General features: G+C 36.0%; 1 protein-coding gene across 1 annotated transcript in view; it reads left to right on the top strand.

Annotated features, from left to right (window-relative positions):
- Positions 1 to 14,891, top strand: part of LOC138315628 (uncharacterized) — a 31,668-nt gene extending 16,777 nt beyond the window's left edge. Inside the window, exons 20-38 of the mRNA XM_069256787.1 lie at positions 489 to 515; positions 993 to 1,107; positions 1,386 to 1,687; positions 2,209 to 2,323; positions 2,567 to 2,838; positions 3,011 to 3,125; positions 3,382 to 3,527; positions 3,702 to 3,816; positions 4,139 to 4,353; positions 4,633 to 4,747; positions 5,539 to 5,753; positions 5,960 to 6,094; positions 7,000 to 7,044; positions 7,347 to 7,463; positions 7,715 to 8,140; positions 8,881 to 8,998; positions 9,542 to 9,663; positions 11,349 to 11,472; positions 14,675 to 14,891. Of these exons, the coding sequence (XP_069112888.1) occupies positions 489 to 515; positions 993 to 1,107; positions 1,386 to 1,687; positions 2,209 to 2,323; positions 2,567 to 2,838; positions 3,011 to 3,125; positions 3,382 to 3,527; positions 3,702 to 3,816; positions 4,139 to 4,353; positions 4,633 to 4,747; positions 5,539 to 5,753; positions 5,960 to 6,094; positions 7,000 to 7,044; positions 7,347 to 7,463; positions 7,715 to 8,140; positions 8,881 to 8,998; positions 9,542 to 9,663; positions 11,349 to 11,472; positions 14,675 to 14,801 (2,966 nt within the window). The 3' untranslated portion in view covers positions 14,802 to 14,891. The remainder of the gene's footprint in view (positions 1 to 488; positions 516 to 992; positions 1,108 to 1,385; positions 1,688 to 2,208; positions 2,324 to 2,566; positions 2,839 to 3,010; positions 3,126 to 3,381; positions 3,528 to 3,701; positions 3,817 to 4,138; positions 4,354 to 4,632; positions 4,748 to 5,538; positions 5,754 to 5,959; positions 6,095 to 6,999; positions 7,045 to 7,346; positions 7,464 to 7,714; positions 8,141 to 8,880; positions 8,999 to 9,541; positions 9,664 to 11,348; positions 11,473 to 14,674) is intronic.
- Positions 14,892 to 16,643: the final 1,752 nt, after the last annotated feature.

The raw sequence follows: 16,643 nt of genomic DNA, 5'->3' as shown, positions 1-16,643 counted from the left end.
TTTAACGTGTTTTAAGGTCGGATACATCATTTCGAATTACTATTAGGAGACGAGAATTGTCAGTGAATTGTTGTATGAAGGCAAAGAAAAAATATTTCATGTTTTTATCCCACTAATATACTACTTTATATGTACAGACATACCATAACGGAGCTTAAAACCTCACGCCGATAGATCACTGACTTTAGTCGGTGAGGAAAATCCAAAATCCCAATAACAGCCGTGAACCAAAAACTAACAACATGTACCTGGTTCAAATTTATTGTGTTTTTCATTTGATAAACCGCGGCGTTTTACTCTAGAACGTTCATCTTCCTGATGGATAATTACGGTGTTCATGGCTTACAAATACAATATAATTGAATACGCACAACTTCTCATTCAGGGTTTTTAGGATTGATTTATCTAATGTATGTCCTTACAAACAGTGTCTTGCCAAATTTTTAGGAACTAGTTTGTTAATGCTATCCTTTTATTTTTAATTGCAGATGAGATAACTAGCCCATCCCCGTCTGGTAAGTGATATAAAAAGAACGTCGTTATTTGAACAAATTGATTTTCCACATTTTGTACATCACAATCAAAACTATCAGTTCGCTATGTTCTTGAACCCCCTTAACGTATAAGATATAGTATTTTAATTTTGTGGTTCGATAATGGGACATGTAATTTCACTAATTGTAAAAATAATTGTTATTGCGTTCACATTCATTATTTCACAGTAACAACCAAAACACTGTCTTGAGAATAAACATTTGATATTGAAAAATGTGTTTTTAATTCAATTACTTGATGAAAATGCCGGTGTAAAAGCAATTCGATTTAGAGATACCAAAGTGACGTGTGTAATGTACGATTTACCATCAATTAGTCGCCCCTTCCGGTGATTATGACGTCAGATTTTGACGCATCGGAACTATCTCAAACCGACGAATGCCCCTTTAAATAATACCTGTTAGAAGACGTACAGAATAGTTTTTGTCTCTCCCCAGACCGCTGTATCTATAAGGGTGTCGCCTACCAGCAGGCTCAGACTTGGTACGACGGTTGTGATTATGAATGTATGTGTGAGAACGCAAAGTACGGATATTACAGATGTAACAAACGGTAAGTATCAAACACACTATACATGATTTATTTTATCGTACAGTATAATTAGTATGTAAATGAAACCAATGTGTTTGGTTTTTAGTGAAATGAATCCGGAATTATATCGTTTTAAACTTGTTAAATGTTATCACGTATAAACAATCATTTAGAATTTGCATATAACCGAAATCATAATCCAATGTAAAAGTTGGACAATACGTTCCCAAAGAGTATGCGTCTGCTTCTTAATCAATGCAAGCAACCACACAGTAATGAATTTATTTCAACCATTGCAGTTGCCCTGACTACACCAATTTGCCCCTCGGCTGCCACATGGTCAAGAAAGCCGGTGAGTGTTGTTCCAAGATCCAATGTGACGGCGGCACTGGCAGTTTTATCGGATCCTCCACAATCCCCAACACAGTAGGCAGCTACCCAGTACCGAACATGGCTCCCACCCCAGCTCCTAATCCAGGCGGTGGTGTCCCCGTTCCGGGCGTTGGTGCCTCGCCCCTACCAGGTCAGACACTGGCACCAAACCCTAACGGTGGCGGAGGCACCCCCGGAATGGTCCCAAGTCTCATTCCTAAACAAGTTGGTAAGTACAAGGGCTGATTTACTTGCTGGAATTTTTACGATGTTCAGATCTATGCAGGTTTTGTGAGATTCTTTGGCATCTTCATCTGTATGCAAAATATAAATGTCATTCTGTGTCCTATTTTGAATTGCTGGAACATTTGATTATATCATATTTATTTAAAGGAATCTAAAAGCAAGCGAGATAAATTGTATCGACAGTGACAACAATACCAGTTCTACATCTGAATTCTTGTCAGTATATATCCTAAGAAATTCAGTTATATTTTTTTAAAAAAAGAGGATAAGTATATCACACTTGGACGGCAATTTTCAAATTTTGTGAAAAATCTTTTTTCCTGGTTCTTGCCATTTTAAAGAAAAACTTGAACTCAGGTTTTGCAGCAATCGAGAAATCAAACCTTCGCTAATCAGATGATCAAAGCTTTTGATTAGATTAGACCTGATGTTAACGCTAGTTTTACCAAATAAATGATAATTTTTGAAGTAGCAATCAGCCAAATTGTGCGTTTTGTTCATCAGATGGCTGCTATGTTAATGGAACCCTTTACCAACAAGGCCTTAGATGGCAGGAAGGATGTCAGTTCACATGTGTCTGTGATGACGGCAAAACAGGACGATTCCGATGCCAGCCAAAGTAAGAGATTTATCTGAGAATGGAAACGTAGAAACATCATAAAAGTGAAGAAAAAAAAAGAAAAAAACAATTGATCGATATTTTTTTTTCTTAAACCAACGTTAAATGATATTGTTTTCCTTTTTCCAATTTGTTGAAAAGTTAAAGAAAAGCCTCCTCCATATTCACAATATTTGCTTCTTTGACTTGTCTGGAGCTGATAAACTCTGGAGTTCGTTTTAAAGTTAATATTGTCTTTTGCAGATGCCCAGAGTTCAAGAATTTGCCAGCTCAATGTACCTTGATGGAGGATCCTACGGATCCATGCTGTAAAGTGCCATCATGTCCAGCTGGCTCGAACCTCCAGATCCCAGTGCCATCTTATGGCCCAGGGTTTTCTGGCTACGGACAAGCCCAACTGCCTCCACAGATCGCCACTGGAGGATACGGTCCTGGACCTTCCAGCAATGGAACAGCCGGTCAGCCATCCTCGTTCACCGGAAGTAACCCCGGACCTACTGTTTCCGGAAGTAGAAGTAAGTTCGTGCCGTTTTTACGGTGTTCAAAAATGATACATTTTTTCTGAAAATTACTATGCTCTTAGTGACCTATTACATAATTCAAAACTGTAATATTGCATATTAAATTTGAAGAAGCAACTATGAAGTTCTTAAAAGCGGCAAAATGAATGTCTTGTTATTATTGTAGACGGCTGTGTCTACAAGGGCCAGGTTCATCAACAGGGTCAGAGCTGGGATGACGGATGTGACTTCAGATGTACATGTGTAGACGCTACTCAAGGACAGTACAGATGCCTTGATAGGTAAATAATATGAAATCTACATTTAACATAAGATATTAAAATGGGTTATGTTTATCAAGTATTCTCAATTCTGATATAAATTGTATAAATCTATACAGTTTCTTCGTCCAAAGTCCGTTATATGGTGTCAAACTATTTATTGTTTCAAAATTACATTCTTTATTTTGAATATGAAAACAACCAGAGTAGTTAAATCCTTAGAATATTTTCATGTGATATGATTCTTTACATTTCATTTTTTCCTATTTTTACACAGGTGTCCATCCTACCAAAACCTCCCCAGTACATGCCACATGGAACAAGATCCCAAGGATCATTGCTGTCAGATCCCCAAATGCAGTGGTGTCGCCGCTACCACCCCGGCACCATTCTATGCCAGGACAACACCACCAACTGGCGGAGGTAGGAAATTTATAAGCTTAAAGATGAGACTTATAATAATTCTTATTTTCCACATATCTAAACAATGGCATGACGATGACATAAGAACATAACGAGTTGTCTCCCTTCTGTTTTTTAAATACGTTCAGACGATTTATACAAACGGTTGCAATATTATACCACTTATTGTTTTAGACTACTGTGTGTACAAGGGATCATACTATCGCCAGGGCGAGGAATGGGATGATGGCTGCAGCTACAAGTGTAGATGTGAGGATGCTAAGAACCACTACCACCAGTGTACCGACAGGTAAGGAATATTAAGGTAGTTATGGAATAACTCTACATATTACATGTGGGAAGAAATCTATTGTGACGTCATTATTTTAAGAGCAAAACTTACGTTTGTTCTGAAAATTATGACGTTCCGCTCGCAAGCAAACGACGTCACCAGCAATACATACTCACAAGGACTGATAACTCTTAAATATGCCTAGATGATTAACTATCCATTATCGGCAGTATCAGCAATACCACGACATGTCTATTAGTGATGAGATAGCTGTTTACTTTTATGTAATGTAAAAACAATCATATGCTGATTTCAATCAAATTAATTTCATTCCACATAGATGTGGACGTTTCGATAACGTTCCACTCGGATGTACTTACCAACCCGATCCAAAAGACCCACAGTGTTGTCGTGTGCCAGTCTGTAACATCGCCGGAACCCAGGGTGGAATTTCAGGAGGTTCGGGAGGTGTTCCAACCGGATTCACTGGATCTTTCACTGGATATGGAAAGCCACAAGGAAGCAACCCTAACGGCACAGTAACCGGATATACACGTATGTATAGCAACAATTATATTTATAATGGTAAAACTTCCCGAAAGTAACAAACGCAAAGCAATATCACACAGCTTACAAATACAGATAAACATTACATATTTAATTATAAAAGTCAATTTAAATGTGGTATTGTAAGTAAAATCAATTGCTTGATCGCGGCATTCCTGTGGAGAAAGATCTAATGTGTTGTTAATCAATATATCCGAATTAGTAGTCACGGATAGGGTAACATTGAACTCATCTAAACATTAACAAATTTAATCTGTTTGGAAACAGGTGCTTGTATCTATAAGGGTCAAATCCACCAACAAGGAGATACCTGGCATGACGGATGTTCTTATGACTGCGAATGTACTGACGCTGCCAAGGGGATGTACAGGTGTACAGACAGGTAATTATATACGGGTGTACAGATAGGTAATTATATACATGTGTGCTTATAGGTAAATATATACAGGTGTACTGATAGGTAAATATATGCAGGTGTACAGATGGGTAATTAAATACAGGTGTGCTTACAGGTAAATATATAGAGGTGTACAGATAGGTTAATATATCTAGGTAAACAGATAGGTTGATATACACAGGTGTACAGATAGGTAGATATACACAGATATACAGATAGGTAATTATATACAGGTGTACAGATAGCTAGATATACACAGATATACAGATAGGTAATTATATACAGGTGTACAGATAGCTAGATATGTACAGGTGTATAGATAGGTTACTATATACAGGTGTACAGATAGGTAAATATATACAGGTGTACAGAGAAGTAAATATATACAGGTGTACAGATAGGTTAATATAGATAGGTCTACAGATAGGTAGATATACAGTTAGTAGATATATCTATATGTGGATATGAAGGATAGAGATATTCTGCCCGAGGATTACAGCATGTATATCCAGAGGCTTTCTGAAATATCCTTGTAATATTCCTCTAATGAAATATGTTAGTAAGTTCAAGTCTGATATCGAAAACTGCATGATATTTTCAACGTTAATACTATTGTTTGCATATTATAATGAAAGAAAATTGTCTGTAGTATAACAATGTTATACTAGGTATCTGATATGGCAATGTATACAATTGTTTTTGACTAATTATGAATATTAATCAATAACAATTACAATTTATTAATATTAACAAATAATACTTCACTGTTTAATAAGGTGCCCCCGATACGGATCCCTGCCGAGTACCTGCCACCTCACCAATGACCCCAATGACAGGTGTTGCCAGAAGGTCGAGTGCGCACCCTCCGCTTCCACCGCATGTAAAGATAATAGGGCGGACTGTGCCTCGTTTGGACAGTACGCTTGCCACGCCCCCTATGCTGATTGGGCTAGAGATAATTGTGCCGATTTCTGTGGATTCTGCGGCGGCGGTAAGTTCTAAGGGCATCGTTCAATCATGATTTTATTCGATTAAGTTCAATGTAATTATTTTCGTTTAAATCATTCTTACAATATTTGAAACCAACCTTTGTTGATGTCTGACTGGTTTAATCGGTTTTAAGGAACACCCTATTAGATCTTATTTTCTACATTGATAATCAACCCCTTGCTATATGTACCCTTCACCTTGCCGCAGGTACCCCTGCCCCTACTGTAACAGGTGTTTGTGAGGACAGGATTCCAAACTGTCAGGACTACGGTCAGAGTACCTGTAGTGGTCAGTATACTGGCTGGGCAACATACAACTGTCCCAAATACTGCGGACTCTGCGGTAGGTATATAGTAATAACATTTATCAGATACCTACGCCGTCGATAATTATGTATATACTCTTGTATAATTATTCACTGCAAGACATCTTTCTATTGTTTAATAATTTTCTTTGGATAGTCAAAAAGCTGAAACTTGCCAAAATACCGCTGTAAAACAGAACCGTAATCCAAATTCAAAATCAGCAAATAGATAGTAAATATAAGCATAATATCAATTAGTTAAGATAATTTGCTAATTATGTGCTATAATGACAACAACTTACTAATATATCTAGGTTTATCCAAGTTAGGTGCTTATTGTAATCTGTGACCAAAACAAAGGCCCCTAAACGTCATTGCAGACGTATCTTTGTATTTACTATCAAACAAATATCTTGTATACTAATGTTTGCCAAATCCAATATCTAACAATCTATACCAATCAGAAGGCTGTATTTCGTTATCATGACAACGGAACTGGTACCATTTGGCTTGCCACCTCTCAAAACCCTTATCTACTAATGCCAAAATCAAATAATATCTAATTGTTTTACTACTCATGAAGTAAAACATTCACTTCATTTTCAGAATTTAAGTAAAGACGGGATTTAAAGGATGTAAATACTCGTTTTATGAAAATTAGTCATTACACTTTGATATATATTTGCCTATTTTATTCATCCCGTTGGTAACTTATCGCAATCTCGGCACCTTTTGTACCAGACATATAGAAAATACGTATTGCTTTTCTGTGTAGGTCGACATAGCACTTTGCAATTGCTAGAGTTCATTGTTGCGCTAATCTGTTTTTGCTTTGTTGTGATTGTGGTGAAATGATAATTACAATATACATATACACATTTTTCACATTATAGTTTCTTTTACTTTTTATAAACAACCGATGATGCTGAAATTTTATGTTTAGGAGGAGCAACACAAGCCCCAGGAATGGTCCCAACCCAGGGAACAGGTAATTATTATATAAATTTACTATGCATTTCGCATTAATATCATCATGGTTTCTTCTGGAGAATATGTTTACTAATATCATAATACAAGTTTGAAAGAAATTTAGCAATCAAGGCAATTTCGAAGACAATGGGTAACGGTGTAAATCCAAATTTCTGATTTGCTCCATTTTATGAAACTGTCTCTTAAAGGAATATTATGATATAATTGCGCTTGAACTATTGAAAATAAATCAGATTGACTGCAAACATAATAAAACATTTACTTTTAAAATGTGTTATAATTTTGTTGTGATCTTATTAGGATCCGGATCATGCTCTGATGTCTTACCAAACTGCGCAGAATACACACACGACTCTTGCGTGGATCCATACCTTAACTGGGCCAAGGAAAACTGCGCTAACTTCTGTGGCCTTTGTGGTACATATTTCTTCATTACAATCAGAAAATAAATCGGAAACCAGTTTTTTGGGAAATATTAGAAAGACTATCTAATAGCGCATAAAGAAGTATTGGTTATATTTCTTTAAAACAAGTGTATAGACATAGTTAATTCTAACAAGAAATGTAGTTGCCAAACTGACGTGCTTTTGTCTTTAGATTAATTTCAAATACTAGCAGACTGAAGTTCATTGCAAACAAATATCAATAGTTTCTGTTTATCATATAAGATCAACTGGGTACTGGCACTGGCACTAACCCTGGAGGAATGAGTGGAACTGGAACTATGGCTCCAGGGACCGGAACTGGAACACAGGGAGGTATGACCGGAACTGGCACCATGGCTCCAGGAACCGGAACTGGAACCCAGGGAGGTATGACCGGAACTGGCACCATGGCTCCAGGGACCGGAACTGGAACCCAGGGAGGTATGACAGGAACTGGCACACTGGCGCCACCAGGCGCCGGAACAGGCACACAAGGTGGATTCAGCGGAAGTGGTACAATGGCCCCAGGTGGAGTGGCAACCGGAACCCAGAACGGTGGCTTCACTGGAACAGGTGTCAACCCAGGAGGCAGTGCTTCCGGAAATCAGGGAGGATTCAATGGCCAGGGATACGTGACCATTTTACCAGGACAAGCTTTCACCGGAAGCAGTATGTATCATTCTTAAAAGCACATACAGGGTGTCTCTATAAACCATGTTCCGAATTTGACAGTAAATAACTTTTGTAAAACTTTCTTCGAAAATTCAAAATGATTTGGAAAGCAGGAGTATTCAATTTAAACATAATTGGGATTACATCATCATTATGTGTGATGACGTTATAATAAAATGATGACGTTATCGATGATGTCACAATTCGATGACTTACTAGCACCATGAAGATTCGGGTTGAAGTTATTGAACTTTTCTATGCCACCGGAAAATACCCTATTTTAACAGTCCATTTCCAGGAAGCAGATTTACAAAATTGTGAGGTGGTGAGGGATTTCAGGGACAAAATTCATCGTGTCATCGAAAAGAACGGCGGACACCTCGCGCATATTCTTAAACGGAAAGTTTTTTTCTGAACAAATTGCAAAATTAACGAAATATGACTTTCTCTCGAATTTAAATATGAGTATTAACAAATAGATATTTTTCCGGGTTGTTATATATCGTTGTTAAGAGTGGATAAACACCTTTATTTATTTAAAGTATAAAGATCAAATTCCTCCGTCTATCAAAATATTTTTCAAAAAGCGTCAAACCCGGGACATGGTTTTTGGGACACCCTGTATATCCAAATTATTGTTTTTGTCTACTCACATAAACACAATTAAATGTTTTAGAAAACACCTTATCTCCAGAAGTAATTACTATTCATTATGGCTGTTACAATTTCTCGTTTAGATGGCGGATGTTACTACAAGGGTCAGCTTTACCAGACCGGAACCTCATGGCAGGATGGCTGTGATTACAACTGCACATGCTCAGATGGCGGTCGTGGGTATTATGTCTGTAACCAACTGTAAGTGCATTATCAGCAAATATTATTAGCAAACCATAAGCTATCAAATTCAGCAATCATGCTCTGTTGCAATTTAAATAAATCAGTATGATCAATTCCTTACTTACATATTAATTAAATTTTATTTGTCAAATTATCTGAATATTAATATATATATATTGTTTATTGTCTAGAAACCTATCCTTTCCTCTGTCGTCTTCATTAGTTACCTCCATCTTGGCGTTAAAGACTAAATAGTGTTCACCACAACACTACATGTACATACATAATGATATTACTGACGATATATTAACAAGTCATCGTTAAAATTATCCTATGAACGTCTAACCAATAACCACTGTAGAGGTTAAGACAAATAATGCGAAAAATTCAAACTAAGGATATCATAATAAGTAACATAGGATGTTAGAAATGCTTGGTTGTGTAAACGTAGTATTAATGCCACTATGCACACTAAAGCCGTTTTTTTTTAAATGTTGTTTTACCATGTCGATATTTTATTATACATTTTTATACTTATTTGATGGAATGTTTGTATCACAGATGTACGCAGTGGACCAACCTTCCAGCCGGATGTATTCTTCAGAAACCACAAGGAGAATGCTGCTCTACACCTAAATGTTCCGGAAGTGGTTCAAATTTCGGAAACGGCACAGTAAACACCGGTATATAGTATAATAAGTTTAATTAGCTCACCTGGCCCGATGGGCCAGTGAGCTTATGTAATGACGCGGCGTTCGTCGTCCGTCGTCCGTCAACTTTTCACAAAAATCCATACTAGTAATAAAAAGGCTGAATGGATTTTCACCAAATTTGGTTTGAAGCTTCCTTCAGCGAAGGGGAACCAATCTTGAATAAACGGTGACCCTTGCCCTCCAGGGGCCTGAGGGGTGGGGCTCAATAGGGAAATATAGCAAATTCTTTAAAATCCTTCTTCTTCTGTAGGAATGAAGGGGTTGAGCTCTAATTGTTTTGAAGCTTCCTTGGGTGAAGGGGAATCAATTTTCTATAAACGGTGACCCTGGCCCCCAGGGGCCTGAGGGGCGGGGCCAAATAGGGAAATATAGCAAATTCTTTAAAATCCTTCTTCTTCTGTAGGAATGAAGGGGTTGAGCTCTAATTGTTTTGACGCTTCCTTGGGTGAAGGGGAATCAATTTTCTATAAACGGTGACCCTGGCCCCCAGGGGCCTGAGGGGCGGGGCCCAATAGGGAAATATAGCAAATTCTTTAAAATCCTTCTTCTTCTGTAGGAATGAATGGATTTAGTTGTAATTTAGTCTGACGCTTCCTTGGGTGAAGTGAAACCAATTGTGTATAAAGGTTGGGGCTGTGCCCCCAGGGGCCAGAGGGGCGGGCCCTTTAGAGGAAATATATCAAATACTTTAAAATCCATCTGTAGAAATAAATAGATTAAGTTCAATTTTAAAGCCTTTAAGTTGGTAGCCTGAAACAGTTGAGCGATACAGGCCAAATGGGCCACTTGTTGAACTACATTTTCGGTCTTTATCTGTTGCAGATTATAAGACTCTTTTCTACCCGGGGGTCAAAAAATTGTGATCCGCTGTAGAATAGCCTATCCTTCATATCCACGTACGAAAGAGTACTTTTCTCTCATACCTCGACGTTTTATTGTAATTTCACTGCTATGATTCCCACCATATTGAAATAATTCGAAATAAACTCGATTGCAAGTCGATTCTCCATTCATGAAAACTGCGTGATATTTTCAACGCAAAACCCGTTGTTTGTATCTTTTAAAGTGAATCCAGCCTAGATTCTGAAAAAAAGATGTTAAAATTGTACCTAGAAAGTAATAATTGTGTTGACGCTGTGACGTCACGAGGCTTTATTGCATAGGTAGCCATACAATACAGCCTCAGGCGACATGAGTGTATTGCCCAAGACCAGCCAGTATCATACTTGAGGTATGAGAGAATGTGTCATTCATAATAATAGACTATACAGTGTATGTCATATAGGCATACGTTATATCAGCAATACATTATATATGCATTTTTAAATCTAGCTTAAATAGAGGTATAATTTGGAGTTGTTTTATTGTTTTTGTTGTTGTTGTTTTGTTGTTGTTGGGTTTTTTTCTTGATAGGGGATGTATTGTGGGCTTTTTGTGGGTTTTTTGGGTTTTTTTTTTGTTTTTCTTTTAATGTATTCCATTTTTTATTTCAAATACAAAACAATGGAAAAAATCATAATGAAGGTCATTAACGTTTATATTGGACTAGTTTCGATAGGGTATATGGCGATGAACCAAACGGTGAAAGTATAATTACCCCCATTATGTCTACAATGAAAATAGTTTTTTAACATATCATATGGTTTGTGTCTCAGGTACTACTGGCGGATGTTACTACAAGGGTCAGTTGTACACCCAGGGACAGAACTTTGATGATGGATGTACATACAAGTGCACGTGTACTAACGCTGCCACAGGATACTACACTTGCAAGAACAAGTAATTATACCAAAGAAAATTATATCATTCGTAGTATAATATAAAAGTTTTCAAGAAATACTTATCAAATATATTTAATGATTGAAATATATCAAATTATTGTTTGTCCTCAACTTTTTTTTTCATTGCTATACAACAGACCATGTTTTCCTTTAGTATTTACAGTATCTATATATTTATTTACTTAAAAATTGATTTCGTTTTGATATGATCATAAGCAATCCATGTCATGTCGTAATGATTTATGTGTTTGTAAATATATCATATACACAAAATGGAGGAAAAATAAAAACAAAAAGTACACCAGAGGTCTCATCAAACGTATTTTTTACTCATTCACCTTTGAAAATTCATAATGATCTGTTGTAGTCTTTGAACAGAATGTGTTCAAATGTGTCATTAGGGGTAAATTAGTGATCAAATGTGTCATTAGGGGTAAATGAGTGATCAAATGTGTCATTAGGGGTAAATGAGTGATCAAATGTGTCATTAGAGGTAAATGAGTGTTCCAATGTGTCATTAGGGGTAAATGAGTGATCAAATGTTTCATTAGGGGTAAATGAGTGATCAAATGTGTCATTAAAGGTAAATGAGTGATCAAATGTGTCATTAAAGGTAAATGAGTGATCAAATGTGTCATTAAAGGTAAATGAGTGATCAAATGTGTCATTAGGGGTAAATGAGTGATCAAATGTGTCATTAGACATAAATGAGTGATCAAATGTGTCATTAGAGGTAAATGAGTGATCAAATGTGTCATTAGAGGTAAATGAGTGTTCCAATGTGTCATTAGGGGTAAATGAGTGATCAAATGTTTCATTAGACATAAATGAGTGATCAAATGTGTCATTAGAGGTAAATGAGTGATCAAATGTTTCATTAGAGGTAAATGAGTGATCAAATGTGTCATTAGGGGTAAATGAGTGATCAAATGTTTCATTAGAGGTAAATGAGTGATCAAATGTGTCATTAGGGGTAAATGAGTGATCAAATGTGTCATTAGAGGTAAATGAGTGATGAAATGTGTCATTAGACATAAATGAGTGATCAAATGTGTCATTAGAGGTAAATGAGTGATCAAATGTGTCATTAGGGGTAAATGAGTGATCAAATGTTTCATTAGGGGTAAATGAGTGATCAAATGTGTCATTAGGGGTAAATGAGTGATGAAATGTGTCATTAGACATTAATGAGTGATCAAATGTGTCATTAGAGGTAAATGAGTGATCAAATGTGTCATTAGGGGTAAATGAGTGATCAAATGTTTCATTAGGGGTAAATGAGTGATCAAATGTGTCATTAGGGGTAAATGAGTGATCAAATGTGTCATTAGGGGTAAATGAGTGATCAAATGTGTCATTAGGGGTAAATGAGTGATCAAATGTGTCATTAGGGGTAAATGAGTGATCAAATGTGTCATTAGGGGTAAATGAGTGATCAAATGTGTCATTAGGGGTAAATGAGTGTTCAAATCTGTCATTAGAGGTAAATGAGTGTTCAAATGTGTCATTAGGGGTAAATGAGTGATCAAATGTGTCATTAGAGATAAATGAGTGATGAAATGTGTCATTAGACATAAATGAGTGATCAAATGTGTCATTAGAGGTAAATGAGTGATCAAATGTGTCATTAGGGGTAAATGAGTGATCAAATGTTTCATTAGGGGTAAATGAGTGATCAAATGTGTCATTAGGGGTAAATGAGTGATGAAATGTGTCATTAGACATTAATGAGTGATCAAATGTGTCATTAGAGGTAAATGAGTGATCAAATGTGTCATTAGGGGTAAATGAGTGATCAAATGTGTCATTAAAGGTAAATGAGTGATCAAATGTGTCATTAGGGGTAAATGAGTGTTCAAATGTGTCATTAGAGGTAAATGAGTGATCAAATGTGTCATTAGGGGTAAATGAGTGATCAAATGTGTCATTAGGGGTAAATGAGTGATCAAATGTTTCATTAGGGGTAAATGAGTGTTCAAATGTGTCATTAGAGGTAAATGAGTGATCAAATGTGTCATTAGGGGTAAATGAGTGATCAAATGTTTCATTAGGGGTAAATGAGTGATCAAATGTGTCATTAGGGGTAAATGAGTGATCAAATGTGTCATTAGGGGTAAATGAGTGATCAAATGTGTCATTAGGGGTAAATGAGTGTTCAAATGTGTCATTAGAGGTAAATGAGTGATCAAATGTGTCATTAGGGGTAAATGAGTGATCAAATGTGTCATTAGAGGTAATTGAGTGATCAAATGTTTCATTAGGGGTAAATGAGTGATCAAATGTGTCATTTGGGGTAAATGAGTGATCAAATGTGTCATTTGGGGTAAATGAGTGATCAAATGTTTCATTAGGGGTAAATGAGTGATCAAATGTGTCATTAGGGGTAAATGAGTGATCAAATGTTTCATTAGGGGTAAATGAGTGTTCAAATGTGTGATTAGAGGTAATTGAGTGACCAAATGTTTCATTAGGGGTAAATGAGTGATCAAATATGTCATTAAAGGTAAATGAGTGATCAAATGTGTCATTTGGGGTAAATGAGTGTTCAAATGTGTCATTAGAGGTAAATGAGTGATCAAATGTGTCATTAGGGGTAAATGAGTGATCAAATGTGTCATTAAAGGTAAATGAGTGATCAAATGTGTCATTTGGGGTAAATGAGTGTTCAAATGTGTCATTAGGGGTAAATGAGTGATCAAATGTTTCATTAGGGGTAAATGAGTGATCAAATGTGTCATTAAAGGTAAATGAGTGTTCAAATGTGTCATTAGGGGTAAATGAGTGTTCAAATGTGTCATTAAAGGTAAATGAGTGTTCAAATATGTCATTAGAGGTTAATGAGTTATTGGTCGAACACTCGTGTAACGTTAGTCAAATTCTATTTATGATTTGAATGTTTATGTACTATGTTAACTTGGAAAGGAAATTATTACTCCAAGAACCTTTAAGAAGTGTTTTTGAAAGTAGATCTCGAGAACTCATTTGATGTAAGTTTGTATCACAAATACTTCCACCGAATTAATGTATTACTGTATAGTTGTAAATTTTTCAGGGATAACCTTTGGTGATTAGATTTATTAATTCTACATCTCAGCGTGAAAGATTTGTTTAATGTGAACTTCAGTATAGACCACACATGTAATCGTTCTTAGCTCGTTCTATTGGTGACTATTTAGGTTACCGGTGTTTATCTATTTAAGGTGTGTCCAGTGGAATCTTCCAGCTGCCTGTCACCTGAATCCCCCTGCCCAGGGAAAATGCTGCCAGACACCAAGCTGCCCCGCGGGCTACGTTCTTAACTATCCACCGGGTTACGTAGAGGAGTAAAAACGTCTAGCTGATTTCTACACTCATTGTAATGTTGTTTCATACCATTGTTTTATAAATGCTTTGTCAATAAAGGAAAATAACATAAGACTTATTTTTCTTTTGTATAATTTGAAATATGGTGTTTAGATTAACAGAAATATATGAATAAACTTAGAATTAAGCAAGACAAATTGATCACTTTTTACAAGAGTATATATATTTTTAATTACGGTATATTGTTTCAACCTCTTCCTAGAACAGTGCGTCAACAATTATCAACTTCATATCAATTGGTTGTTGGTTGATTCCACATAACGTAGTTTAAGGTCGTTTAGGGTCTCCCTGTGTGTAATGTGTTGCGCCTGTGACTGTCTGCCTGTTTTGGGAGGCTGCAGAATAATTATCAAATTTATATCGTTGATGTTAAAGATGGTAAATATCAGTATTGACATATTGTACGTGGACAATCATACCAATGGTGACATATATTTTCCTCAATTAGTTGCACTAAATATGAACTTGTTCCAATGGCCATTAGATTGCTTTACTCTACAATTTGTCGATTAGAAATACGATTATAATGCAATTATCATATTCGGCTAATTTGTTATTCGCCTGAATCAAACTTTTTGAAAATATCCTTCCGTCAAATGTCTTCTATTCTTATTGGCTAAGTGCATTATCAAGAAACGCACAAAAGCATTTCCCTCCATTGAGAACGATGGTAAATAAGTAATCTAGAACAAGTTCATAGAAGTAAAGGTCGCTAGGAGCGTATCATTTGTAACTTTTCATCAGTCACATTATGACTTTCAAAATAAGGGATGCGCATTGGCATGGAACAACAGTAAATATAGTAGAATTTTAAGCGAACATTACATATGACAGAAATCAGCCACCATTATTCTCAAACTTATATATAACAATTGTATATGGATATATTCAATCAATTACTACAACAGAAACCCTGATTTCGTTGACGAAAAGACATAAAATCGAAAGTACAACATCAGTTTCAGATATAATACATCACATGGCAGATCATTTGGAATATTAGAAAAAAGTACTTCTTTCAGATCGTTTAGGAATAAAAGAGATATTTTTACCTTTTGTTTGATGCCATTATTAGTGCAAATTGAAGGCTTACATAAGCAACACTAATAAACAAATATATTTGGAATTTACACATATGATAATTATGATTGTTAGGCATTTTGGCTTTGATAAATTGAATGGTTGGTGATGATATCAAAGAAAAATCTCCTTTTCATATTATCATTAAAACGTGTACTCTGTATCTGGATAGGCAGCTCCTAATGCACAAAGTTTAAAAAACTGAGAAACGTATTTGGCATATGATCAATACTTTGAAAATGGGTGATCGGGTGGTGTTGTGGTTAAGCCGCTCATTTCACCTAGTCCCCTCGCGCGCTTACATCAGGACCATCGAGAGTGATAAATATAAGTTGTATAGATTGTTTCTCAATCGATGTAAAATACGGGTATGGTCATTTTTCAGTTTTATCTTGTTTTGTTTTGTACGTCCTTAAAGTTATTCATGAGGTGCACGGGCTTATTCAAGAACAAAATATCAATACTTTTACATTTTACCCATGCCTTGCTCCTACTCTCACGGTTAACAGCAATTAATATAATAATATTTTTAATATAAATCATTATCTTATTCTTGATTTATTTTTCTGTGTGTAATAGTTACATGAGTTATCCCCCTTCATTCAATAGAAGATATGTTTTTATAACTGTTACATGAACGACTAACAGAAATGAGAAACCAGCAGCTAAATTCAAAACACAATTTAATTATATATACAATATTATACAGAGATGGTTTACAATGTC

Source organism: Argopecten irradians, chromosome 2 (genome assembly GCF_041381155.1).
Source record: "Argopecten irradians isolate NY chromosome 2, Ai_NY, whole genome shotgun sequence".
NCBI classification, from domain to species: Eukaryota; Metazoa; Mollusca; class Bivalvia; order Pectinida; family Pectinidae; genus Argopecten; species Argopecten irradians.
The sequence above is the reverse complement of the archived record's forward strand: the minus strand, read 5'-3'. Positions and strand labels throughout refer to the sequence as shown.